The 27,204-nt window shown below is 36.3% G+C and overlaps 1 protein-coding gene across 2 annotated transcripts in view; it reads left to right on the top strand.

The window, feature by feature from the left end:
• The first annotated feature begins 338 nt into the window (after positions 1–338).
• GOPC (golgi associated PDZ and coiled-coil motif containing) overlaps positions 339–27,204 on the top strand; it is a 33,592-nt gene continuing 6,726 nt past the window's right edge. The window contains exons 1-8 of one of the 2 annotated variants that reach the window (XM_081140898.1): positions 339–863; positions 13,490–13,654; positions 15,185–15,208; positions 18,262–18,437; positions 19,438–19,603; positions 22,026–22,121; positions 23,361–23,525; positions 25,913–26,093. In XM_081140898.1, the coding sequence (XP_080997024.1) occupies positions 576–863; positions 13,490–13,654; positions 15,185–15,208; positions 18,262–18,437; positions 19,438–19,603; positions 22,026–22,121; positions 23,361–23,525; positions 25,913–26,093 (1,261 nt within the window). In that variant the 5' untranslated portion in view covers positions 339–575. The remainder of the gene's footprint in view (positions 864–13,489; positions 13,655–15,184; positions 15,209–18,261; positions 18,438–19,437; positions 19,604–22,025; positions 22,122–23,360; positions 23,526–25,912; positions 26,094–27,204) is intronic. The other variant, XM_081140897.1, reaches the window with a different exon arrangement.

The raw sequence follows: 27,204 nt of genomic DNA, 5'->3' as shown, positions 1-27,204 counted from the left end.
CTCACACCGCCCTTCCGCCCTCGGCCTTCGCTGCCCTGGACGTCACCGCCGCAACTTCCCTGGACGACTTCAGAACGGCTACCGCCCCCAGGGAAGTCCAACGAGCTGAGGCCGTTGCTCTCTGAGACGCGGGCACCCGCTCTTTCCTCGGGCCTTTCCAATTTGGAAGCCGACCCCTGCGCCTCTGTCTCCTCGGCCCTCAAGCTGGAGTTTGCCAGTTGTCAATATGGCCGCTGACGGCCGTCCACCCGCAGAGGCTTTTCATAGGCCAAAGTCGCACCCTAGCCCCGCCCATCCCGCCCCCCCGGCGCCGTCCGCCTAGGGCCTCGCTGCGCCTGCGCCGCCTGCGCTGGCGGGGACGTGGGCCGGCGGACTCTTCCGTGTGTCCCAGGCGCTGCCTCAGCCTCGCCGCCCCTGCCGCTCCGGGGCCGCGTCGCCGGCGTTACCCGCGCGAAGGAAAGCGAGGGGCAGGGCGCGGCGAGCGCGCGCGGGGCTGCCCGCAGTCCCAGCAGTTCCTCTCGCGCGCGGTGGGCGGCTGGGGTCAGCAGCAGTCCGGGGAGGCCCTAGACGGCGCCATGTCGGCGGGCGGACCGTGCCCGGCGGGAGCCGGCGGGGGGCCGGGGGGCGCCTCCTGCGCTGTGGGGGTCTCCGCAGGTGGGGTGTCCATGTTCCGGTGGCTGGAGGTGCTGGAGAAGGAGTTCGACAAGGCTTTCGTGGATGTGGATCTGCTCCTGGGCGAGATCGACCCGGACCAGGCGGACATCACCTACGAGGGGCGGCAGAAGATGACCAGCCTGAGCTCCTGCTTCGCGCAGCTTTGCCACAAAGTCCAGACTGTGTCCCAGATCAACCACAAGCTCGAGGTGAGCGGCGTCCGACCCCAGTCAGCAGCGCCCCCTTAACGCATCGGCGAAACGACTAGGAAACTGCCGACGGGGACTCCGGGGCCTCGGAGGCGGCGGGAAGTGGGTGTGTGCAGGCCTGAGGAAGGCGCGGCGAGGCCGGCGTGGCGCGGTCCACGCGGGCCCCCGGGCCCTCGCCCCTCGCCCCCTGGCCGCCGTGGCTGCGGCCGTCCGCTGGGCGCGCCGGCGGCCCGAGGCTTGGGCTCCAAGGCTGTCCGTAGACTCCCGCAGCCCGCCTTCTAACGTTTCTGAGTTTTTAGATCTACCCTGATGGACTAGGCTCGTACATCCACCGGGCAGGGCAGGCCTGACCGTGTTGGACAATTTCAGATCAGCGCCGTGCTCGCACGCAGGGCGTCCTGTCTCCTGCACGCACGAACTGTTAGGGGGAATTTGATCGAAGCTCTGAGGAAAATGGAGTGGGATAAGCGGAATAGCTTCAGCGCCCTTCTCTGTTTACAGCCCTAAGTCTTTCAGAGGTATTGATTAATCTGATCCTCACAACGGCCCTGTGGGACAGGTGTAATATTGTTATTCCCATTTTACAGGGATTAAGTAAGGGGCCTGGACGAGGGAACGGGAGAAACGAGTCTCTCCAAAACCACGTTTGTTTATGTCTGGGAGAAGGAGGAGGCGCGAAGGTGGCTGGAAGGGAGAGGAGCAGTCAAGGGCGGTGTTGTTTTCATTTTGCCTTTAAATGAAACAATAAGCTTGAACATATTTATAAGCCAATAAGAACCATCTAGTTCAGGGGAAAGCTGCATATTCTAGAGAAATAGAGGGGTGGTTGGTATCAGTAAGGTTCCTGAATGAAGATGAGATCCAAAACCCTATAGAGAGCATGGCCGTGTGTTGAAAGGACAGCAGTTATCCTTCGAGAGGAGAGATGATGAGAGCAGGGAGGCTGAGGGAGTCTTTTGGGTGATGGTTTTTATTTTCTGTAAAATAGGGGCCCAGGACTACTGCTAAAAGTGGGTGGGAGTAAGAGCTTGAGGAGAGGGAAAGAGATTTCAAGCAGTTGTGGAAGAGTTGGAGAACCATTTGGCCAAAGAAATAGGACTGCCAGGTAATGCCGAGGACTTACTTGGAGTTAGTGTCATGAACTCCTGGTACAACCAGTCTGCCTTGTTGTGTGACTTTCTCAAGCAATACTTACTTGTTTAGTAACAGGCACCGTAATGAGAGTGATAATTGAGTTCATGCGGTGCTGTAGCAAGGAGTTTGCTATATAGACAGGATTGTTGTTGAATGAAAATGGTAATGGGGATGAAGAAAGGGAGATCATCTTCAACTGAAGAAGTAGAAACAGGATTTGATAATGTAGATAAGAAAGAGGAAGGGGTATGGATGACAGCACATTTCTGTTTGGGAAATGTATTGGTTGATGCCTGTAGTGGGTTCAGTATTGTTTCCCCAAATTTATGTGCACCTAGAACCTCAGAATGTGTCCTCATTTGGAAATAGAGTCTTGTCATATAAAATTAATGTAAGGGTGGAGATAGATAAGATTATAGCAGATTAGAGTGGGTCCTAAATCCAAAGGAGTGTCCTGATAGAGACACTCAGAGGACGTACAGAGACACAGGGGAGAAGGCTGTGTGAAGATGGAATCAGAGTTTGGAGTGACACATCTACAAGCCAAGAAGTGCCAGTGATTGCTGGCAGCCACCAAAAGCTGGGAGATAGGCATGGGATAGTTTCTCCTTCAGGGTCTCCGGAAGTAGCCAACCCTGCCAGTACCTTGATTTGGGGCTCCTGGCATTCTGAACTGTGAGAGAATAAATTTTTGTTTTTTTAAGCCACCAATATTTTGGTTATTTGTTGTGACAGCTCTAGGAGACTTATACAGTTCACTGAAGTAATGGTATTACACACCATTCACCAGAAGGAGAAGTTCTGGCAGGAAAGAGAGTAAATTGAATTTAGGAGATTGTGCAGGTCCCTATCCTTTCTTGTATATTCCTAACAGTCTCCTAATTCTTACCCCACTTCAAACTATCTTTTAGTTGTCAAAATCATTCTAAAATGTTTCATTTTAATGTTTCATGTCAAAAAAGGCAACTCTGGTTCTGTCACTTTTCTTTCCTACTTCCCTATTTCTTTGTGGCTAAAATTCAAACTAGCACGGTGATCACTGCCCAGCCTGCCTGTCTTTGTTTTGTCCTCTTCTTAGCTACTTTTGCCTCAGTCTGTAAATAGGCCTTGCTCTTTCATGGCATCTCTACGTTGGTATAGGCTTGTGTATATAATGCTTTCTCTGTCCCCTTTGTCTGTGGTATCAAACACCCACTCATCTTTCAGGATACCACTTATATCACCATCTCTGTGAAGGCTTTCCTCACCGCACTCTTCTCTGTCTCTATAGGAAGAGTCTGTAATAACACCTTGAACTCACTTGGACTGTTAGATTTGTTACATTGTGCATACTATAATTAGTGGTTACCACATCTCTAGTTCTAGAGCAGGGGTGGGGAACATCTGACCCTTCGGCCATAAATGGCCTGAGAAGTCATTTGGTCTGGTCCTGCCAAGGCACCCGCAGGCGGGACTCAAAATTCAATAAATCTGGGAGCTTTTTTCATAGCTAATTTTTAAATTGATAATTTTGTATGGCCCTCAAATGATGTTATAAATGTCCAAATGGCCCTTGACAGAAAAAAGGTTCCCTTCTTTGAGGGTAAGGACTAAGTTTAGGTGAAATAACCTGAACTATCAAATGATTTGTGAAGCTGACCTTAGGGGGTAACATATCTGTTTGTGAACCCATTTTGGTTTCTAGTTGTTCATTTTTTTCTCTCCGTAGTGCTCCCAAACCATATTGAGTAGTGAGTAATTCCTTTGAGTATGGATATCAGTTGTTTTGCGTGTAGATTACAGAATTGATGGTTGGCCTCTTTTTAAAATTAAAATTTTGAAACTCACGCATTAAACACCAACCTTTCTGATCTATATCCCCCTATCTCACCTGCTAGGGGTTTTCATATTTCAGACCCTTCCTTTTCCTTACTCCATGTATTAGCTGATTCCCATTCAAGACTCAGGTATACTTTTCCTCCTTTGTGGCCGACCCCCTTCACTTCTTTTTTAATTGGTACATCACACATGCCTCTATAATAGTGCTTATGACACTCTACATCATAATTGGAAGTATATTTTTTTAATTGTTTCTACTAGACTGTGAAAGTCTTAGGGCAGAATCCCTGTCTTACTCAAATCTTTTTGTCTCCAGATCCTGGCACGCAGTGTATACCCAGTAAGTGTTTATTTGAATGAATAAATTATTTGAAACACTTCTAGTGTTCTGCCATGAATCCTCAATAATTACCAATAATCATTCTGTAATACAAGTTCCATGAGAGCTGGGATAGTGTCTGTCCAGTTGACTCTTTATCTGTAGTGTCTAAAACAGTGCCTGCTACATTATCGAATGACTGAATCTGCAGGTTCATTTATTCCCTTAGTATATAATTTATAAGGATATGATTTGTGAGTTAATATTTCATAGTATTTCATTTTAAGAAAAATTTGAAACTGACTAAAAATAATTTTAAACATCATTATACAAAAATATTGAATATGGATTTAGTGTACATGTGACATTTCTAAACCATTGAGTAGGTTGATTCTTCTCACTCCACCTTCAGTTTGATCGTAGAGCAACTGCATTATTTAACATTAAAATGGAAACAGGAAACATTTTATATTGTTTGGAACTTCATTTTGAGGTTAATATCAAAGTACTTTCAAAAATACCACAGATTTATCTATATGTCTCCATCTCAGATCCCCCAACCCTAGTTCATTCACATTGTCTCATATTACACACAGCTGCGTTTTTTTAAAACATAAATTTGATCATGACATTCTGCTTAAAATGTTTCAATTGTACTTTGAGTAAAATCCAAACTCCTTTTTATGGCTGACAAACTCTGTATGATCTGACCTGGATAAATCTCCAATGACACATCTTACTATTCTTTCCTCTTATTTTATATGGTCTAGTCACATGGGCCTTGTTTCAGAAACTCTTAGACAACAGTTTTCAAACTTTTTGGTCTCAGGACCCCTTTATACCCTACACATTTATGAGGTCCTCGAAGAGCTTTTTCTTTTCTTTTTTATTTTTATTTATTTATTTAATATATCTTTATTGATTTCAGAGAGAGGAAAGGAGAGGGAGAGACAGATAGAAACATTGATGATGAGAGAGTCATTGATCGAGCCCTCAACCTGGGCATGTGCCCTGACCAGGAATCGAACCCTGATCGCCTGGATCCCAGGTCGACGCTCAACCGCTGAGCCACGCCCGGCCGGGCTCTTTTCTTTTTTTAAAATGTAGGTTATATCTACAGGTACTTATTGTATTAGAAATTAAAACTGAGAAAGCTTTAAATATTTACTATATCAGTAGAAAAATAGCAACAATAAGCTATTACATGTTAATATAAATATCGTTTTTAATGAAAAAATATATAGTCAAAATTAGAATAGCTTTGTTTTACTTTTTTTTTTAAAGTTTTTAAAATATCTGGCTTAATAGAACACAGCTGAATTCTCACATCTGCTTCTGTATTCAAACAGTTGTGATATATGGCTTCAGTATAGTATAGGAAGAAAATTTGACCTCACAGAAGTATGTAGTTGGATAAGAAAGGAATATTTTAATAGCCTTTTCAGATAATTGTGGATTTTCTTCTTTGATAGTAAAAGGTAGTTTCTTAAAAGCTAGTTATAATGTGGAGTCTGAATCTGTATCCATGAACTTTCCATATACTGTTGCATTAAAGTACTGTTATATTGGTTTATCTATGTAGTCTTTGAATGGTTCTTTTACCCAGGCATGATTTTAGCATAATGCATTGGTCATTTGGAAAATATTGGCTCACTGAGTTATTCAGATCTTCCAAATGTTGGCACATCTCATTATGCAATATCAAAATCACATTTGTTAATATTTTTCTCATCAGAAAAATCTTTCAGTGTTGGTAATGGATTCAGGTTTTCTAAAATTCTACTTTTCACTTGAAAGCACATTTTTTTTCATTGGCAACAAATGCTGTCAGTTGTTTTCCTTGAAATAAATTTATTTATTATCAGGAATGTGTCTGCCAAGTATATTAATTTTAAGAAACACAGTTTGTTCTTTCAGATAAAAATAGTGTTCCACACAAAAAAGTTCAGTGTTTCAACTCAAGCAGTTGTATGATTTCCTTGAGATAACATAGTTTGATATGCAGCAGATATACTTTATGCATACTTCCCATTTCATCATACTGAGTATTAAAAAGACATGTACTCAAGGGTCAGGATTTTAAAAATTAATTATTTTTACTGCTTCATCAAGGACATTCTTAAATGGACTTTTTTTGTAACTACAAGTGCGTAGTAGTGGAGACTACAGTGACTGCTGGCACAGGCTGGTGCCCCTGCATTGATTTGCACTAAAATGGCAGCATTTTACTTATCATTGCTTTTGTACCTTCAGTACAAATGTCAACACAGTGAAAAAGGCAAATCATGTTTTATTATGTTGAGAATAGTTTTAACCTTGTGAATCTTCCCCACATACCTGTGAGAACTGCTGCTGTGATTATAACCAAAACATTTCCCAGGTGGCTAGCCATACACTCCCAGCCCGCTAATTCTCTTCCTTTAGTTTATGCATACGGCTTATTACAGTTTGTAATTATATATATTGCTGGCTTTGTAATAACCTTGGACAAGTTACCTAACCTCTCTGTGCTTCCGTTTCCTTCTTTATACAAAATTATGTCTCTCGGAGTATTATTGTGAGGAGTAAGGCAATTAAAACATAAATATGTTCAAAACAGTGGCACATATAATGCTGTTATTATATATGCCATTTATTGGCTTTACAAGCCTTCTCCTGTACCAGGACACTCTAAACTTTGCGGGGCAGGATCCACTTTTGTTTTGTCAACCCAGTGTATCCCTAGAACCCAGTCCAGTGCTTGGCATATGTTTGATGCTTAATAAATTCTTGTTAACGGAAGGTGTGGTGGTGTGGGAGACAAAGTAAAAATATGTTTGCTTGTCTTGAACTGCAGAACAGTTTGGGGAGAAATAATGACAGATGGAATTAGTGATCACCATGCTTGGATAGAGAAATTGAAGCAAATAGGTATTTTCTCACAGAACTTTCATAAGGCAGATGAGCAGATTGTTTCAAGAGCTGCCTTATAATAAAGAGAAATATGATTTCTTATCTTGAGGAATGGCAGAGATTTTCATATTTGACCTTTGAATATATTTTCTGTTTGGTCACATTCTTTGTTTTGGAATAGGATTTACTGGCTTCCTATAATCTTGGATAGAAGGAGCAACACTAACCACCTCAGACACGGAGAAAAGAGAAAGTAGAGGAAGATTCTTTATAAACGGAGTGGGATAGCCCGGCCAGTGTGGCTCAGTGCTTGAGCGTTGATCTATGATCCAAGAGTTCACGGTTCGATTCTTGGTCAGTGCACATGCCCCGGTTGTGGGCTCAATCCCCAGTAGAGGGCATGCAAGGAGGCAACCAATCAATGACTCTCTCATCACTGATGTTTTATCTCTCTCTCCCTCTCCCTTTCTCTCTCCGAAATCAACTTAAAAAAATGTTTTAATAAATAAAAGGAGTGGGATAAATTAAATGAGCTCTAAGACTTTGTTCTGCTATTTTGAAGGAATAGAAGAAAAGAAAGGGATTAAAATGCTTTTATTAGTTACATTATCCCCTTGACTTTTGTCACAGGAGAAAAGGCCCTGTGCAGAATGGTTTTGGCTTTGCTGTCTGTGAGGTAGTTTAGGATCTTTTATATAAGAATATGATACCTCCTTTTAAAAGTTTAGTTCCAGGAAAAAAAGACAGTGTCACTAGATAAAAATGATATTACTTCTTTTAATGAGAAAAAGATAATTATATAATCTGTAAACATTTTCCTGTTAATAGGAAACTCAGTATTAAATTTAATACTCAATAATAAAGTGTAATAAGATGATATTTTTTTATAGTGATATCCTGTCATCTCTATCCTATTTCTATTTTTTTACATTTCTTTTTTTTGGCCTATGAGCTTTAAAGCCTTCTGGGAAGTAGGTGGGTGTAAATTTTAGAAATGGTATAATTGCTAGAGATATAAATTTCTGTACTTTTCATCCTAAATTGTATAACAAACATAAAAAACCATATAGAAGCATAATTCTTTCTTTTGATTACCTTTGTACACATACTTTAAAACAAAAGGTGTAGAAGGATATAATACTTATATCTTCTTTCATGTCCTATGTTAATAGAACTTTTTTTTTAATTGATTTTAGAGAGAGGAAAAGAGAGAGAGAGAGAGAAACATCAGTTGGCTGCCTTCTGCATGTGCCCCCACCAGGGATTGAACCCACAACCTGGGCATGTGCCCTAACCGGAAATCAAACCCACCACCCTTTGGTGTACAGGACTCCAACCGAGCCACACTGGTAGGGCATAATATTTACATATTTATCAACAGCTTTCTGTGCTGTGGTTCATTACAATTAAACTGCTATTTGGAATCAATTATTTTCTTTGTAATTCTTAAACAAGGTGAGGGAATGTGTGCTTTTATGTCCATGCCTGCATGTGTGTCTGTGTATCTTCATGCCTGTGCATGCATATGAGTTCTTCTGTGTGTGTGCATGTGTGGAGTTGGGTATGTGTGCATGTGTGGGGCTTGCTCTTAGAGCCATGTCTAGTTCTGAGATTTGGTAATGTGTTCTCATATGGACTGCTTTCATACCATTTTCCCTATTACTCTTAGAATTACAAAGGATGTCAGGAGGTTTGAGTTTTGATCCCATTGGGGCTACTCACTTAATCTCTTTGGGTGTTAGTTTCTTCATATGCAAAATAAAGATGTTTTGCCAGTAATTGGCAGTGTTATCCGTAAGAGTGTTAAAGAAATAAAAAACTAGGTTATGTTTAAAAAGAAAACAGTACAGCTCTTGTATATTTTCCAAAGATTATATAGACACAGGATTAAGGTCTAGCAAAGTAGAATAATAGGAAATTGAATAAAAAATTACTTTGATTTTTTACTTTGATTACTTTGGTGCCACAGAGTGGAATCCAGTGGTTAAAAATTATGTTAGAAAGGAATTATCTTGATGGGAAAGTTTGGATATTTTGAGAGTATGAGAGGAGAAATAGAGTAGTACATTAAATAAAAATAAATGGTGATGATAATCCAATGTTACTTAGATAAAATGCCCCTTTGTCTTTTGCATTCCTGGGCATATTTTGTTCCTACTCTTACACATTATGTCCTGAATTTTCATGTGTCTCACAACTTCATTCCTGCTGATAGTGATGATCCAGGGACCACATTTTGAGAATCATTACTTTAGAAAATCTCACCAGTGGTAGATTTAATGGCTTGGGTGAAGTGAAGGCCATGGTATTAAGGCCCAGAGATCCTCCTAGATTGATATCATTTTGTTCTTTTCTTTTAGATCATTTTATTTTATTTAATTTTAATTTTATTTTATTTATTTTATTTTATTATTATTTCATTTTATTTTATTTTATTTTATTTTATTTTTTACTATATCTTTATTGATTTCAGAGAGAGGAAGGGATGGGGGAGAAAGAGATAGAAACATCAATGATGAGAGAGTCATTGATTGGCTGCCTCCTGCAACTGGGGATTGAGCCTGCAACCCAGGCATGAGCCCTGACCGGGAATCCAACCCTGATTGCCTGGATCCTAGGTCGATGCTCAATCGCTGAGCCATGCCCGGCCAGACGATCATTTTATTCTTAATGAGCTCTAGGGAAAGGATGGCTTGATGGTCAGTTTTAATTTTTTGTAAAGGAATCTTCAAGATCAAATGTAGAAAAGTGAAAGGTGGTATTGCAAATTAAGTTTATGTATAATATAGTTTTTAACTGTTTTGATTTTGCTTTTTAAAACATTTTTGGATATCACTTGAAAATTTAAGAGTTGAAGGTTGAAATCAGCTGTTTCTCTGACTTTCACTCTTTGCTAGTTACAGTGTTTCCAAGTTACAAGGGAAGACAGTGAGGTGAAAGATAATCTTGCTTTTTTATGGTCAAGCTGGTTTTGAGTCTCATTACTTATTAACTGTGTGATCTTGGGCAAGTTGCTTAAATTCTCACTTTCAGATTCCTTAAGTATTATAAAAAATTGGAGAGTATGATAAGAATAACAGATAATGTATGATGTGTATATCTACCATATGGCAAGTAGATGCTTGCTTTGTGGTAGCTGTGAATATTGTTAGGAAGTTAAACATATGTATTATAGCTATAGAAACATACATTTTTCTTATGGCTAATTGCTTAATAAAACTTCTACTACCTTGCCCTGGGAGTAAATATTGGGTTCAAAGTGCTGTTTTGCCACTGACAGATTGGGTAGCCCTAGAAGTTAAAGCAGCTTTGATGGGCCTTGGCTTTATTATTTATCTCAATATTAATTTTCATAATCATAGTCTTTATGTTCTCTAAGATCTCTTTTTATTCTACAATTCTGTGATATTAGGAAGATAGCCGTTAAGTAAAATATGGAACTACTTAATCTTGACATATTTACTGTTAACTAAGCAGCTAAAGTGCTTATATCGTTGATAAGAGTTACTTAAATATTACTAAATTTTAGAGTAAATTCTAAACACTTGTTTTGTTTGCAGAAAATAAAATTGGGCTTTGAATTTTGATACCTGTATCCTCTCTTTGTAAAGAATTTTTAATTATTTTTAAAGCTGAGCAACCTCTTGTGAAATTATTTCACTTACTGTCTGTGTTTATAACAGGCCATTTTCAAAAGACCTGCACACTTCCGTTTTTCTTGCTCTTTTAGAATATAATCATTTCTGATTTGAATATTGGCCCAAATATTGGTCAAATTAATTAATGAATGTCTCTTTAACTTCTTTCTTAACTCTGTAAGTTCTACTCAGTAATTATGAGGTTTTTAGTTTGAGATACAAATCATAGTGGGACAAGCAGACAGTATATGCTTGTCGAAAAACATGCAATATACCTTTTGCCACAAAGATTTAAGTCTAATTAAGCCTTCAGATCTAACTTCCAGTTTGTAAAAAATATAAGGAAGAGGAATATATTAGACAACACCACAAAGAAACAGTAAGACACATACAGAAGAATAGAAGTTGGTGAAATGAAAAAAGAGATAAGGATTGTTATAGATTAAATGGCTTATTTTAAACTATTTCTGGGTAGATTCACTTTAGCATAAGCTACATATTGCTCAAAAAGTACGTATTATTCAAATATTTATTTTCCTTTTGTGATTATTTTCTTTCAAAGACCATAAAACGCTATAGGTGTTTTTTGACTAAGAAGGACTTTCTAGACCAGGCTTATTTGTACTTTAAAGGAGCAAGGTGTATTGAACATTGTCTAGTAATAGGTGATTTTAAATGTTTATAATTTTTTTTTTTCTATGGGAAATTTGTTAAATGGATGAAAGTCTGTAAGACATTTTTGTCATGTGTATAATTTTTTTTCTCTGAGTTTATTAACTTAGGAGTATTTGTGAAAGGTACTGTGTAACACTGTTGTTAATTTTTCTGTAAGGCAATGGAAACATGAAGTTCTGCTTTATTTAATCTCGTATGTATGTTTATTGTATTTAAAGAATAAAGTCAACTACTAGTATTATTATTTATTTTAGCATGTAAATCTTCACCTCACCTGCAAATGTTACGTTGCTAAAATGTCACTGACAGAAAATGTTCCCAAAGTTATATAGTGATGATGGTTGCACAACTCTGTGATTATACTACAAACCACTCAATTGTACACTTTTAAAGAATGAACTTTATGGCATGTGAGTTGTATCTCAATAAAGCCATTATTAAAAAACAAAAATGTCTTTGAGCCCTAGGCAGTATGGCTCAGTTAGTTGGAGTGTCTTCCCATATACCAAAAGGTTGTGGGTTCGATTCCTGGTCAGGGCACATATCCAAGTTGTGGTTCAATCCCCAGTCAGGGTGCTTATGGGAGGCAACCGATGTTTCTCTCTCACATTGCTATTTCTCTCTCTCCCTCCCCCTTTCTCTCTAAAATCAATAAAAACATATCCTCAGGTGAGGATTTAAAAAAAAAAAAAAAGACTTTTGAGAGCCTATAGTTATTTCCTGTCAGATTAAATCTCGGTTTTGGTTTAATATCCAAAGCTATTCATTGTATCCATACTCACTTGCCTATTTAATCTTATCTCGTCTGTCAGTGTACAGCTCCTCTAGGTAGTCTCATCCCCTTGATAATAACACTTTCATACTCTAGTGAATGCCTTTGTATATAAGAAGATAATCTTATGAAAATAGTCAAAGCCATAGATATTATACCTGTTTTAAAATTGGGGAGACAGAATGATTTATTTGGAACCACAGGGCTAATATTAGAAATCATTTCAACTTAAAGAATTTGAGCATCTTTTATGTCTTAGGCACTGGTTGGTATCGTTGGGATACAGAGATATATTCCTCTGGTCTCTGTACTCAGAATTTACCTGAGTTGCTTCTAGTCTCTGCCTCTGCTAGTCTTTCCATTTCTAGATTGTTCTATTGCTTGTTTTGTCCTTGTTGTCTTTTTCTTTCAAAGCCTTTCTAAACTTTGTCCTCACTAACCTTCTTTAAACCTTCTTTTACTTTGAATTCCTTGGGACCAGGCCAATTCTAAATATATCTATAACTTGCCACATTTTTCTTACTTGGTTTGCATGCATATTTATCACCTCAGTTGATGAGAAAGGTTCTCAAGGGCATAAATAATTATAATTTTAAAAGTATTTTTCACAGTTTTTTTTCTCATTGTGCCGACATAGTCTGGTCCGCTAGATGGTTAGTAAAATTATGTTGAATAGAAAACTAAGGCTTTGCCTTTGTCTTGAATCTATTGGTTAGAGGGGAAGACCAAACACATACAAAGGATATATATCCTGTTCACTATTGCAAAGCAGTGAATCAGTTGTGAAAAATGAAAAACTTAAGGTTAAGTGGGTAAGTGGTCCTGATGAGGTGTTTTGCTATGTTGTAACAGTTAACTGTAGCTTACAGTTAATTCTTATCTTCAGACCCACTGTAGCCTCAGTGGCTCACACTTTAGTACCGAGATAGTAGTTAGGCTGATTTCGGCTAGTGTTTTTCCGTGTGAAGGCAAAGCACTGCTTACTGGCCTCTCTCCTCTAAGGAACTGTTAGTGTTAGTTGACCACTAAAGCACATATTGTCTCTACAGGATGATGAACCGTCCCGTAACTGTATATTTTCATAAACTTTGTAGGTAAAGGTGAAACAGTAGAAGCCTTAAAGTAAACAAAGTAAAATGAAGGAGCATTCTATGTTATTGGAAGATACTGTTTATGGTAGAGTTCTCTTGTTCTCAGATATCCTGTACTATTGATTTTATGTCAGTACGTGGATATCCTATAGCTTAGTCAGATACCACTCTTATAGTGTTCGTCTGTTCATTTTGAAGACATTCTATGTCATTCTTGAGTAATAATAATTAGAGTCAAAATAAAGAAGGTGAAGCATACTTAATGTTTGTTTTTGTTGTTTTATAAGGCACAGTTGGTGGATCTGAAATCTGAACTGACAGAGACCCAAGCAGAGAAAGCCGTACTGGAGAAAGAAGTACATGATCAGCTTTTACAATTGCACTCTGTTCAGCTTCAGCTTCATGCTAAGACTGGTCAAAGCGTCGACTCTGGTACCATTAAAGCAAAACTGGTAGGTACTTTAGAGGGTAACCTATACTTCCATGTGTTTTAGAGGATGAAGGGGACGATGTTTAGTGAGGCTTATTAATTATAAAAGGTAATATGTGTGAATTGTGGGAATTTTAGAAATACAGGAAATGTAAAGATCAACACGATCATCCAAATCTCATCACCCAGAGATGATCAGTGATAATATCAGTAACCAACGGATACTTAGAATAGCATATTTTCCTATTTAAAAATATCTATATAAACATATTTAAAGGATATTTGTGATTTTAGCATATAAACAATTTTTTGCCCTCCTGTATCAGTTAGGATTAAGTTCAGAAATCCCAAGTAACATTGGGATTACTCTTAAATAGTACAAATTTTTCTTGAATAGTACATATTATTTTCTCTCAATTAAAGAAGCTCAAGACAGACACTTCAGAGCTGATATGGCAGCTCCAAAGATAGCAGGGATCCAGGTTCCTTTTGTTACTATGCTCTGCCATTTTTAGCTCATGATTCTATCCTGACAATTTGTTCAGGTCCAGGAAGGAAGAAGGGAGAATTTAATCAAAAGGATGCTTCCCAGCTGCATAACCTTCTTTCAAGAACTTTTCATGCAGTCCTCCTCAGCAGTTTTTGCCAATCAGTGTAGCCATCTCATTGGCCGCATGTCAATCTCTTAGAGGGTCCCATGGCCACCTCCATTTAAATTGGAGTTTTCTGTTACTAAGGAAGAAAGGGAACATGGAAATTGGATGCCAACCAGTTTTCTTTTGCTCTTAATATATATTGTAAGCTTTTTCCGTGCCACTTGAACACTGTGTTATTTTTGTACAAATTTTCCATAATTAACCATCACCCTCTTAATCATTATAGGTTCTTTAAGTAAATATAAGTCTCATTTTATTTTAACTCATATGTATTGAGTATGTACTGTGTGCCAGACACTTTGTTAACTGTAAGGGACACAGTAATAAATAAGACAGATATAGATTGGGAGATACAGAAGATAAAATGATGTTAATGATGAGAGTAAACACATTTTTAAGTTTTGCTTGTTTTCTGTTAATTCCATATGATTAGTTAGTTTTTAATACTGATACGTTAGAATTTATTTAAATGAATATTTACATTCTCCTGAAGTCCTTTTAAATTCTGAAATTTTATGAATCTAAGTAAGTAGTGTTGTTTTATTTAATGAGTCAGATAACTGCTTCTTTGGAATATTTGATATTAACACTGAGAAAACAATGTTAGAATTGTTTTCACTAGGAAAGAATTCACCTAAAGTTTTCACAGTAGATTCAAAACAGGCTGCTATAGTGGAAGGACACTAAACCAGGTGTTTTGACTAATTTTGATAAAACAAAAAATTTAATACTATACAGTCCCTATTTATTACTTATGGAATTGAACTTGTATTTGTTCTAACGAATTTTACCTGATATTCAACATATCAAAATTTTCCTTGTAGTGATTATGCCACTAGGTAAATTCATTTGTTTGATGTTTTTCTAATTATAAAACTTTTTTCTTATATCTTAAGTCTGTCCCCTCTGTGGAGGAGCTGGTAAGTATGTTGTTTCTATTTTGCTTTAAAATGTCACGCTTTAGTGTTCTTAGTGTTTCCTTTGCGTAGTACATGTTGTCACATTGTATTTGAAAATTATGTTAATGATGGCAATTTTTAAATGTACTAGTCCCTGAAAAGTTCAGTGGATGGGCCCATTGCTCTTTTCTCACTACACGTTAAAGATTTTTTGTGTGTGTATAATTTGTAGCCCTTATTTGCAGAGCTCATCAATTTTTGACAACTTCTCAGCCTGGTAACTTGCTCACATCTCTACTCCAAAAGAGCAATTGGTTTTTCCACTTGAGAGTTTTGAAAATATATTAAGCAGTCCCAGCTTCCATCTTTGCTATTTGAATTTATTCCCAGAGAAAGAATGTGCATGCTGGTTTCTTGGTCATCCATTGCATGTGCTATAACTTTTCAACAGCCTTGAGAATAATTGTGTGGCTTCACTGAATTTTAAAACCCTTTACCAGAAATTATTTTAGAAAATAACAATATATAAATTCTAAATATTTTTCCCACTACCCCAACCTAATCAGATTCCAGTTTGTCATATGGCTTCACTTTCTTTGAAAATACTCTGTTTGGCTATCTAAATACAAAATGAACTTCTTGGTTATTACTTAATAATAACAAACTGGTTAACTAAAAAAAAATTTTTTTTTCTTTAAATCTGAAAGTGATCAGCTTCAGTTTGCTCAGCCCTTTTTTTTACTTGTATCTGTTAATTTCAGGCCTGGTGAATCTGAGTTTGTCAGATTCATTAGGGGTTTGGATCATTAAAGTCAAAGCAGTGGCTTAATATGTTTCTCAGATTCCATAAATTTTATATAAATAGCTCATTAAAGTAATTGTAAGTAGGTAATTCTCAACGTTAAATTTACTTAGCCAGTAAACCAAAGAATTATTGGTCTTTTAGGAACTCTTTTTCTGAAACGAATAGCATTAACCTCAATAAATGTCATAAAAAAATTTTGTTCATGTAATCTAAACTATGGTTTTTTTTAGAACTGATACCTCTTCTTTTAAGGAATAGGTTCTTGAAATAAAGTGACATATTAATAATTCCAAAGTTGTTTAAAAAGGATGATTTTAGATTATTAGTTCTGCAAGTTTTTAAAAACAGTACCTAGAAATTATGTTCTACTGGTTCTTTTTTTAAACAGAACTTGAAAAGGCCTACTGACTAATTTCTTTCTGTTTATCACATACATAATAGCAAATATTTTTAATCAAAGATGTCATTCCTTTTTGGTTGTACAAAATTTTTTTTATTTAAAAAAAAATTTTTTTATTTTACTGCCTTGTATTTAAATATATTATATATTGATGATAGCTATAGCATATGTTAATGTACTTACTATAGTCAAAAGAGTAGACCAAATTATTACCATAATATATTCCATGAATTGCTAAAAATTTGCTTAAATATCTCAGCTTCTTAATATCCAGAATAAAAAAAGAAATAATTATAATAATCAGTAACCATACAGTAGAAACTATCGTTTGCCATTTGCTCAAGATAAACAATTTTTCCTGGTGCTACAGTAGATCTTGTAAGTCTCATAAAGGGGACTTGGCAGTATAGTGAAGTGTCTTCCACAGCTTATTAACAAATAGAATCATATTTTCACAGGCTTTATAGGTTCTATAAATTAGTGAGGCAGAAAAAGCAGTTTTATAAATCAGTAAAAGCAATTCTAGGATAGATACAATTTTGTAGCATTTGGATTTTATTTTATTTTTTGATCCAAAAATAACACTTAAAATTCCATCAGGGCCCTTATCCACTCTCAGAAGGGTTTTGTTTGTTTGTGTGTTAATTTGAATTTGACTGCCCTCGGGCAGGATTTGCCTTCAGTTTTTTACTCTACTTTGTCTTATACCTGCCTGTGTGCTCTATGTTTGGATCCTGAGAGCATTTACATTTGTACACACTGTACTTTCTACTTTTAAGGTAAATTGAACATTATTTCTCACATGTGAGCTTACGATTAAAATTTGATGAAAAAGATCTTGAGGTTATATCCTCTGGCTAATACCTATAAATTCACACATATGGACTATCTACCAAGTGGAGCATAAGATGACATCTTTTTATGAAAGTTAAAAATGGACATGCATCCTTCCCTTAGCAGGCGCCAGTATTTTCCTCAGAAAACAGTTCTTCATTCACTTTAACATATGGACAGATAAATGAGCCAGGACCCAAAATTCAGTGATAATCTGTACCATATATATACTTATCTATCTATAGAAATTTTTAACATGTAAATGTCTTCATGCAGTTATTGCAAGCATTTCTCCATGACCATAAAATGTTTCCTTTTAGTTAGAATGTCTGTTTTAATTTAAGCATTGTAAGTTTCTGTAGTCCTCTAAAATAGATTAGCTATAAAACATATCTCTATGTAACTGAATGATTTTGACTGGCTTTATAGAATTATTGCATTCAAGTTCATTGAATATTTGGCCACAACCACCAGAGTGACTATTTTATTTTAGTCTAGTTTCTTGAGTTATTTTTTGAAAATAGAGAGCAGACTCAGTCATCCATTGAACCCACTTCTATTACTATGTGATAACATGAGCATAAAGAACACTACTTCTCAGCCCTGTCTGGGTAGTACGGTTGGTTAGAGCTTTGTCCCAGTACACCAAGGTTGTGGGTTTGATATCTGGTCATGACACATACAAGAAATAACCAATGAATCCATACATAAGTGGAACATAAAATCTATCTGTCTCCCTCCCTCCATTCCTTCCCTCCTCCCCTTTCCTCTCTCTCAACCAATTAAAAAAAAAAAGAATACTACTACTTTTAGTACTCTCACTAAAAGTGGTTCCAACACCTTCTGGTACTAGTTAAAAAAACTGGATCCAAATCTTTGTGTTCTTATTTTATAGAAATGAAGAGGTAAATTTATCAAGTGCTTTCATCGTTGGTATTTAGATTGTGTACTTTTACATACTTTAAGGAATATGGTCTATTGTAGAGTCTTAAAAGTATTTGCATTACATTATGTTTGGTTTATTAATTACAATAGGAGAGAGAGCTTGAAGCAAACAAAAAAGAAAAAATGAAAGAAGCTCAACTTGAAGCTGAAGTGAAGTTGCTAAGAAAAGAGAATGAAGCCCTTCGTAGACATATAGCTGTTCTCCAGGCTGAAGTTTATGGGGCAAGACTGGCTGCCAAGTACTTAGACAAGGAACTGGCAGGAAGGTGTGTAAAAAAATGGGTGCCCTTGTATTCTTAGGTGACAAATGGATATTTAATGAGGTTGACTTTTACCTCTGGTAAGTAAAACATTAATCTTTACCCTAAGAGTTATTTTATAGTTGGTCATAGCTTACTGTTGTTAACTTAACATTGATAGCCTTATATAGTGCAGATTTATTTAGCTATACTAAATAAGTATTTCTGGTTTACACACACACACAATAGTAACTTACTGTGAAATGTGAACAATTGTCCAGCTGTGCTTTTCAGCCATTTTCTGTCTTGACACCATGACAGATAATGTTCACACGTACAGCACAGCTCCCATAAGGAATTCTTTCTGTGATCACTGAAACCTGATCTTTCTTGCCCCTCAAAAATACGTTGAAATAACAGTGATATTATCACAATATTAGAATTCTGCTTGCATTAAATTTTCACAGTGAATTATTCGAACTTTGGTGATTTATTATTAGCACTAAATAATTTTATGCTCATTGTCTTAATGTCACATTAGAACTGATGTAGAACAAATAAAAATAATTTATACCACCTTGAAGTGCACATTTTCTAATAACTTAGCACATTTAAAATAATCATTTTGTTTTAAAAAAACACTGTTGTTAGAAGAAATGTTTTTGTACAGTCAGCCTCATCTGAAGACTAATATTCAGTAGTATATGAGTTCAATGACCACATGAAACATTAGTCTCATCAATGAAACATTGACATTAGTCTCATAAATTGTTTCTTTGATGTATTTGAATTAAGCATATGACTAAAGAAGGTCTCATTTATTTTTTTAAACTGGTTTTCCCTTAAAGACATCTCTTCTTTTCAGTTTTCATATCTTTGTAAATCTGAGGGACTTTGGGAGGTTCCCGAGTATTATTATTATTACCAATTTAGATCTTTGCAAAAGCTACTTACGTTCAGTAATTCTAAATTCTCTCTATAGTGTGCAAAATGAAAAACTAACTGAATTAACTCTCTTAACATGAAGGGTCCAACAAATACAGTTATTAGGACGAGATATGAAGGGACCTGCTCATGATAAGCTTTGGAACCAGTTGGAAGCTGAAATACATTTGCATCGTCACAAAACTGTCATCAGAGCCTGCAGAGGACGTAATGACCTGAAACGACCGATGCAGGCACCACCAGGCCACGTATGTTTGCTTTTCTCCCATTTCCCACTCAACCTCTTCCTTTATTTAATTGGAAGTCCTTTTCATTTTTTTATTCTATTAGTATTTAAAACCTCAATTTAAAAAGTGAAAGTGGGATTAACCTTTTTAAAATGTATACATATTTAAAGCTTCAATAACCTGTAGCTCTTTACAGAATTATGCCTTGAAAGTGATATTTCTGAAGATAGTGAACTATTGCTAGGAAATGCATATTGCTAGTACTTTGGCTCATATTTCAAAAACTTCCTGGATCATGATTAGGCATGAATTTGTTTTAAATTTGTTTTAAGCTTAGCAGAGAGTTAGTAGTCATATTGATAAATTGGTAAGTATTTTTGGGTAGTTCTTTAAGAGAATTTTTGGTAACTCAATTCAAATGTAGGTTCTGAACTAATGTTTTCACCTGTTTGTTCTTGAATCAAGATGGAATTTGACATCTTTGTCTATGTCTAATTGTCTGCTTTTTCAGCCATCATGTACAGGAGTATTTCTTTTTATCTGGGGAAATCTTGATCAAATTTCACTGCAACAGCTATGTGATAATACAAACTTTAATGTAATTAGAGCATGTCAAACTCCTACTCAGTGGCCCACAAATCATAGCACCAGATAAAGCATGGCCTTAAGAAGTAAAATTATTTGTTGGCTTTAATAATGCAAAGAATATTGTAAGGAGAATTGATATGTACATGGAGTTGGTGGGAGAGGAGTGGGGATAGCAATGAACACTATACCATTGTCTTCTCTGGGACATTGGTGGTCCCGGACCATTAACTTTAAGCAGCGGCTAGATGACAAAAGTTATTTTGTGCTAAATAAAGGAGTTTGAACTTGAACCTGATAATCATGGGATTTTTAAATAAAGTAGTGGGTTTAATAAGATTTAACATTTTTTGACAGTTTGGTACAGTGAAGAGGATATATTGGAAGATAGGTTAGAGAGGGTCTAATTGGAGGTAAGGAGATGCATTAGAAAGAGACTACACTAACCCGCAGAGAAAATGATGAGATCAGGGCAAGTGCACTTGGCAGGAAGGACAGGATGACAGAATTGGACTCAAGAGGACTTGGTGAATAACTGCTTTTGGTTAAGTGAGTGAGTGAGAAGGAAGACACTAGGTTTTTGATTTGGGCAACTGAGTGATTTGATGCCATTCATTTATAAACCAAGTAGAGGAAACAGAAGGTTTGGGGGAGATGAGATCAATTTTAGACATGTGGTGTGTGACATGCCAGTGGATAGCCAAGCTATATCCAGTTGGATATGACTGGAATTCAGGAGAGAAGTCTTGAGTTGAAGAAATATTAGGCAAATCATCCATCTATTTATAGATTAACTCACTCAGGGAAAGTATATTTAAGGTAAAAAGAATAGAAGGACAAGGGTGGAAAGAATCTCTTATGGAGTGAGGGGAGGAAATTGATCACCAAAGGAAGGAGCCTGAGATGGAGCTTGTCAGATATAGGCCATTTGGAAAGAAGTGTAATAGAAACCAAAGAAACGATGGGGTTTCAGGGAGGGGCTAGTGAACAGTATCAACTTCCTGAAGGTTCAGATTGACTAGTGACAAAAAAGTGTTTGCTGGATGTAACCATATTGGTTACCAGTTACTGTAGAGAAGACAGGTGGGGGCAAAACCCTAATTACAAGGGTTGAACTAATGAGTGTGGGAGGCAAACTAGTAGATATGGTGAAGATTAACTCTGTGTGAAGGGTAAGGAATGATGGAAGAGGAGGAGGAGGGTAGTAGCTAAGGATGATGGTAAGCGATCGAAGGGTTTTGTTTTATGTTTGTTCATGGTGAGTATTTAAAGCTGGAAGAGGCTTGGAATTTTAGTTTGTATGCTGAATAGGGAAGGAGCTTAGTGGAGAGGGAAAGAGGAAAGGTATCAGAGAAGGAATTATTAGTGGAGCAAGATCCTTTATTTAAAAGGTAAATAAATGAATGAGCTCGAAGAAATGAGAAATGAATGATCCAGTTGGTAATTTGTTTTTCAAAAGTTTTACAACCAGATAAAATGGATATAGATTTTTACGGTATCTTCCAGTGAAGATAAACAATTACCTATTTTTATTTCTTTAAGATACTTGTTCACCAGTTAATTTCTGGCAATAATTTCTTTTGTAATGTCCTACAATTTAAAAAGAGATTTATCAGTATAAAGAATGTGACAAAAGGGTGAGAAAATCATCTGTACATTCTACTGTATTAACAGAACAACTATTTTCACATTTCCATTTTATCTATAATTACCTTCTCAACACTGTACTATGTATCAATGGCAGGAAGTTAATAAAGATTTTTTCATTTAATGAAAAGCAAGTTACATGGCATGGGTTTACTCTATTTGGTATATTATTTAAATAATGCTAATTTTTCTTCTTTTCCCCCCCAATAAGGATCAAGACTCTTTAAAGAAAAGCCAAGGTGTTGGTCCAATTAGAAAAGTTCTCCTCCTTAAGGAAGATTATGAAGGCCTTGGCATTTCAATTACAGTAAGAAGTAGTGCTTCCAGTCTTCTTTTCTACAATTATTTAGTATAATTGTGCTCCTTCATTGGACATCATTGAGAAACAGAGTAGTCTGGACATTGAGAAACAGAGTAGTCTGGATATATTTTCTAAATAACTGAATTTATCCCCATGGGTACCCTTTTTGTGAAGACCTTTTTTTTGTGTATGTAAATCTTCCTAATAACTGTTAAGTATACCTTTAGTAAACCAAGTTAAACATTTTTATTATGATTCAGGTTATAGTTCTATACCGTATTCTATGATGCTTTTAAGAACCTTTGGAAATGAGTATGACCATTTTCTTCTGTGTTAAATGGCTCCAGATTGTATTGTTTTTTTCTCTAGAGTTATGTGTTATCTTTCTCTTGTTTAATTTCTTTGTTGTCAATTTGACTGGCTTTTGGGTCTAAATAGCCTTCCTTTTTATATTTGATACCTTTACAAAGAGTTGTTTTGGGTAACATTCCTGAGAGCCATCTATTATCAAATATGTATATTTGGAGTCATTTTGCTGCTGTTTGGTGCATTGTTCCAGATGAATGAATAAGGTGGTTTTACTCTAATTTTCACTTGGTAATACTTAGGCATTGCATAAGTTCATTTTATTTCTGGTATTGCTTAATATAGGAATGTTTCTAATAATGAAAAGTTTATATAATGGATAAACAAGATACACAGACACATGGACACACACACACAACTCTGATACTAGCTGGAAAGTGATATGTACCAAATACGGCATTTCATTAATTCTGTATTGCATATTTTTTTGCATTTGACATTTCTGAAATTGTGATTCATCTTATTTATGATCTTATAATTATTTTTATGATACATAAAAGAATGATTTGTTTTACCATTTATAGTGATTTAGATTTGATAAAATCAAATAGTGCTGTAGACTACTAATACATAAAATATTTTTATTTGTGTTTAAAAGAGTTTTGCTGATTGTAGTTGTATCGGGTTTTGGGGGGCTCTAAAATGCTTTTTAGAACAGCACATGTATGTTATTGTTTTACTAAGAGGCAACCCTTTAATACTCATAATGATTTATTTATCTTTACTTAAGCAGCAAATAAGATTTTACTCAGCATTTATAGAGACAGTATAGGTGCTTAGGAAATATATTTTTAAGAAAATATTTTATTTTTAGAATAGTCTGTGATTATACAAAGAGTAAATAATTTATTGCCTTTGTTTCGTTTTGTTTTTTGTTAGGGTGGGAAAGAGCATGGTGTTCCAATCCTCATTTCTGAGATCCAGCCAGGGCAACCTGCTGATAGATGTGGAGGGCTACACGTTGGAGATGCCATTTTGGCTGTTAATGGAGTTAATTTAAGAGATACAAAGCATAAAGAAGCTGTAACCATTCTTTCCCAGCAGGTAAGTTTCCTCTATAAAATTAAAGTTGGATCTATTAGTTGGTTCTTTTTGAATCTATTGAATATTTTACACTTCCCTAGGAGGTTACTCAAGTAGTAATGTGTTTCTGTATAGCTAGTAGGGTTTTTTGGGGGGCTTTTATAGAAGACACTTACCCAGACTTACTGAAAAAGAAGATTTTATTTGCTCTTTTCAACAGCTGTATAACTTTGATCAAGTCAGATCTTCTGTGTTATAGTGTCCTCATCTGAGACTGTAGGATTAAGTATGTTAATACAGTATAAAATGCTCACACAGGCCCTGACATTAGAGAGCAAAATATCATTAATGACTAAAACTATATAAATAAAAGGTATCATAGGAAAAAATGATGCTAGAAGTGGATTTATAGTCATAAATATTAGAACTGAAAGGATCCTGAGAAGTCATTTAGCCCAGCCTCTCTTACTTGAAACAAATAAACTAAGGTTCTTAGAGAAATAGATGATTTGCTCAAAGTTGTAGGGAAGTAAATGATAGATTCAGGCTTCATATCCAGAAATCATATTTATTATTCAGTGTACTTAAGTTTTGTTTTATTTTTCCTTTAAGATTAGGGTTGAGGGAAGTAGAGAGACATTGGTAGTACATTGAGTTTTTGTTGGATCAAAAGTGTGGTATGTGAGTGTGGAATTGAATCTCAAAGTTGAAAGTGAATTTATAGCTCATTTTGTTCGACTCCACATGTTGCATAAACCTCTACAATATTACTAATTAAATAATTGCATTAAAGGATTTGTTGATAAAGCAGTTGATTCCATTGTGGTACATTGATGATTTTTAGAAAGCTCTCTCATATGAAGCCCAAAATCTGTTTCTCTGTGACAGCTACCCACAGACCTAATTCTGTCATCTAGAACTTTACTGAATACCACTGTATTATCCGCCTGTCTCCCCAAAATGGCATTTTTAAAGCATATTCGACAAGGGAGATCTAAGAATGCAAACCTAGCCTCTTTAAGTCAGTGTTTGCTCAACTCAGCTTGGCTGTCATCCAGTGGCATGAGAGTGGGGAGAGTGGCAACTCTGGTAAAGGAGATACAAATAGGTAGTCATAACGTTTGAAGGAAACGCTAAGCACATATTAAAATTCTGAGGCATAACCTTAAACTGCTGGGAACAGAGGAGTACCAAAGACACCAACTCAGTGAGTAGCAGTAAAAAGTGGCATGCTTTCGTTTGAGCAAAAGCAGGCCATAATTTTCGGAGAGTTGCAAATACCAGACTTGTGTGTAATAAGAGACTTGTAGTCTCTTATTAAATGACAATTATAGCTTGGAATATTTTTTAACATAAAATAGTCTGTAACCTTTTACTTGAACATAAAGTTGTTACTAAAGAATAATTGTACAAATACTACACATTTAGTCTAGTATGGTAGAAAGAGCAGGGACTTTGGAGTCAAATTTCTGTTTTTCTATTTTACTTGTTCATCGTATTGGAAAAGTTATCTGCTTTCTCCAGGACACTCTCAGGTTTCTCATTCTTGTGAGGGAGACTATAGTAGTGTTATTGTCATGATTAAAGGATTTAATTTTTCACAATAAATATAATGATTACTGTTATTACTGAACAAAATACCTTGATTAACACTGTTAGTGAGTTAAGAAAAGGTTTAAGACCTAGTTAGTAAAAAACAAGAAATCTGTGTAGAGGTTCCTTGAATTAGTCAAGGAAAAGTTTGTCTGACGCCTTTAGGTGTAACTTTATTTAATATTTATTTAGATGGATTTGCTGAATTGATTATGTAAAGTACAAAATGGCATAATCACTTAAACTGAACATTTGTTCCAGAATTCTATAAATTGAATAAGTTAGGCATCCTTTTATTTTTAGATCTATTAGCAAAAATGTTGTGATCAATAGAACTACTGTAATATCAAAAAGAAATTACTTTAGAGAGGATTCATGGAGTTGGTCTGGACATGATGGCCTTTACGTTTTCTTCTACCTCTTGAGATTCTAGAATATCATTATTTGTCTTGAAAGGAAGCTGCCTGTGAGAGGTCTGACTACTGTTCCTCATCTCTATCCCCCACTTGAAAGAATTTAGAAATCCTTTTTTAGCCTGGCTCGGCGTGGCTCAGCAGTTGCGCATCGACCTAGGATCCAGGCGATTGGGGTTCGATTCCTGGTCAGGGCACATGCCCAGGTTGCGGGCTCAATCCCCAGTAGGGGGCGTGCAGGAGGCAGCCGATCAATGACTCTCTCATCATTGATGTTTCTGTCTCTCTCTCTCCCTCTCCTTTCCTCTGTCTGAAATCAATAAAGATATATTTTTTTTAAAAAGAAATCCTTTTTTAATTACGTTACAATAACTTGACTTCCTTATTCTTTCCCCATTTTAGAGAGGAGAGATTGAATTTGAAGTAGTTTATGTGGCTCCTGAAGTGGATTCTGATGATGAAAATGTAGAGTATGAAGACGAGAGTGGACATCGTTACCGTTTATACCTTGATGAGTTAGAGGGAGGTAGTAATCCTGGTGTTGGCTGCAAAGACACAGGCGGGGAAATCAAAGTGTTACAAGGTAAAAATCACTCTATAAGTTATTATTAATAAAATTGTAAAATATGAAAGCCTCAGATGTTCTTCAATAACACTTAATTATGGGGGAACCATCATTAACAGAATGAATAGCTTTCCCTTGCTTGTAGTTTTTATTGTACATCAGTAACTGCCAAAATTTTATTTATGTGTAAGTTCTTCTAGATTCATCTTTGATCTTAAGACAGGAACATTACCAGTTACTGAACTACAAGTGATCCTTGAAAAATAACTAAAATTCAGGTTTTCTAACTCTGAAGCAAGGAACAACATGCCTTTTAGAGCAAATATATCTTAATATTATCTATCTTAATGCAAATTCTTCTCTCATAGTACAATAAATAAGTGATTGGACTATTGTCTTATGATTGCTATTAGAATCAGAATATGTGATCTTGAGGGGTTTTGGTTTAGTTCCTTTGTCGTCATTGACTCATTTTAAAGAAAAATTGTAACACTCTTTTACATAGAGCAGTGGTTCTTAAATTATGATCCATGGATCTCTGAGGGTCCCTGAGACCTTTCAGGGTTTCATGACATCATAATTTTTCATAAGAATTCTAAGATACTATTTGTCTTGTTTTGTTGCCTTTTTTTGAGTTAATATTTGTGCTGATGGTACAAAAGAAATTAGGGTAAAACTCCGGGTGCCTTAGCATGAATCAAGGCAGTGGTGCCGTTGTACCAGTAATCATTGTCTCTTTCCTGGCCATCCACTCCAAGTCCAAGAAGAAGAAGAAAATGCTGGTCTCACTTAGGAATACCCTTGATGCATTTGTGAAAACTTCATTTTATTAAATTTTTGCCCTTGAGTACATTTTTTAAAATACTCCATGTGATGAGATGGGAAGTGTGCATAAAGCACTTAGTCCACATGCTGAACTAAGATGCTGGTCCCAAGGAAAAGTATGTAAATGATTTAAGTTGCTAGCTGAACTAGCCATTTTTTTCATGGAGGTAATTTTTACTTGAAAGAATGACTGACTGACAAATTATGGTTCATCAGACAATTTGGCAGTCATTTTCTTTAAAATGAACACAGTGAGTCCATCACGTCAAGAAAAATAACTGACAGTATTTATGGCCAATGATAA

Source organism: Miniopterus schreibersii, assembly GCF_964146895.1.
Source record: "Miniopterus schreibersii genome assembly, chromosome: 6".
NCBI lineage: Eukaryota > Metazoa > Chordata > Mammalia > Chiroptera > Miniopteridae > Miniopterus > Miniopterus schreibersii.
The sequence above is the reverse complement of the archived record's forward strand: the minus strand, read 5'-3'. Positions and strand labels throughout refer to the sequence as shown.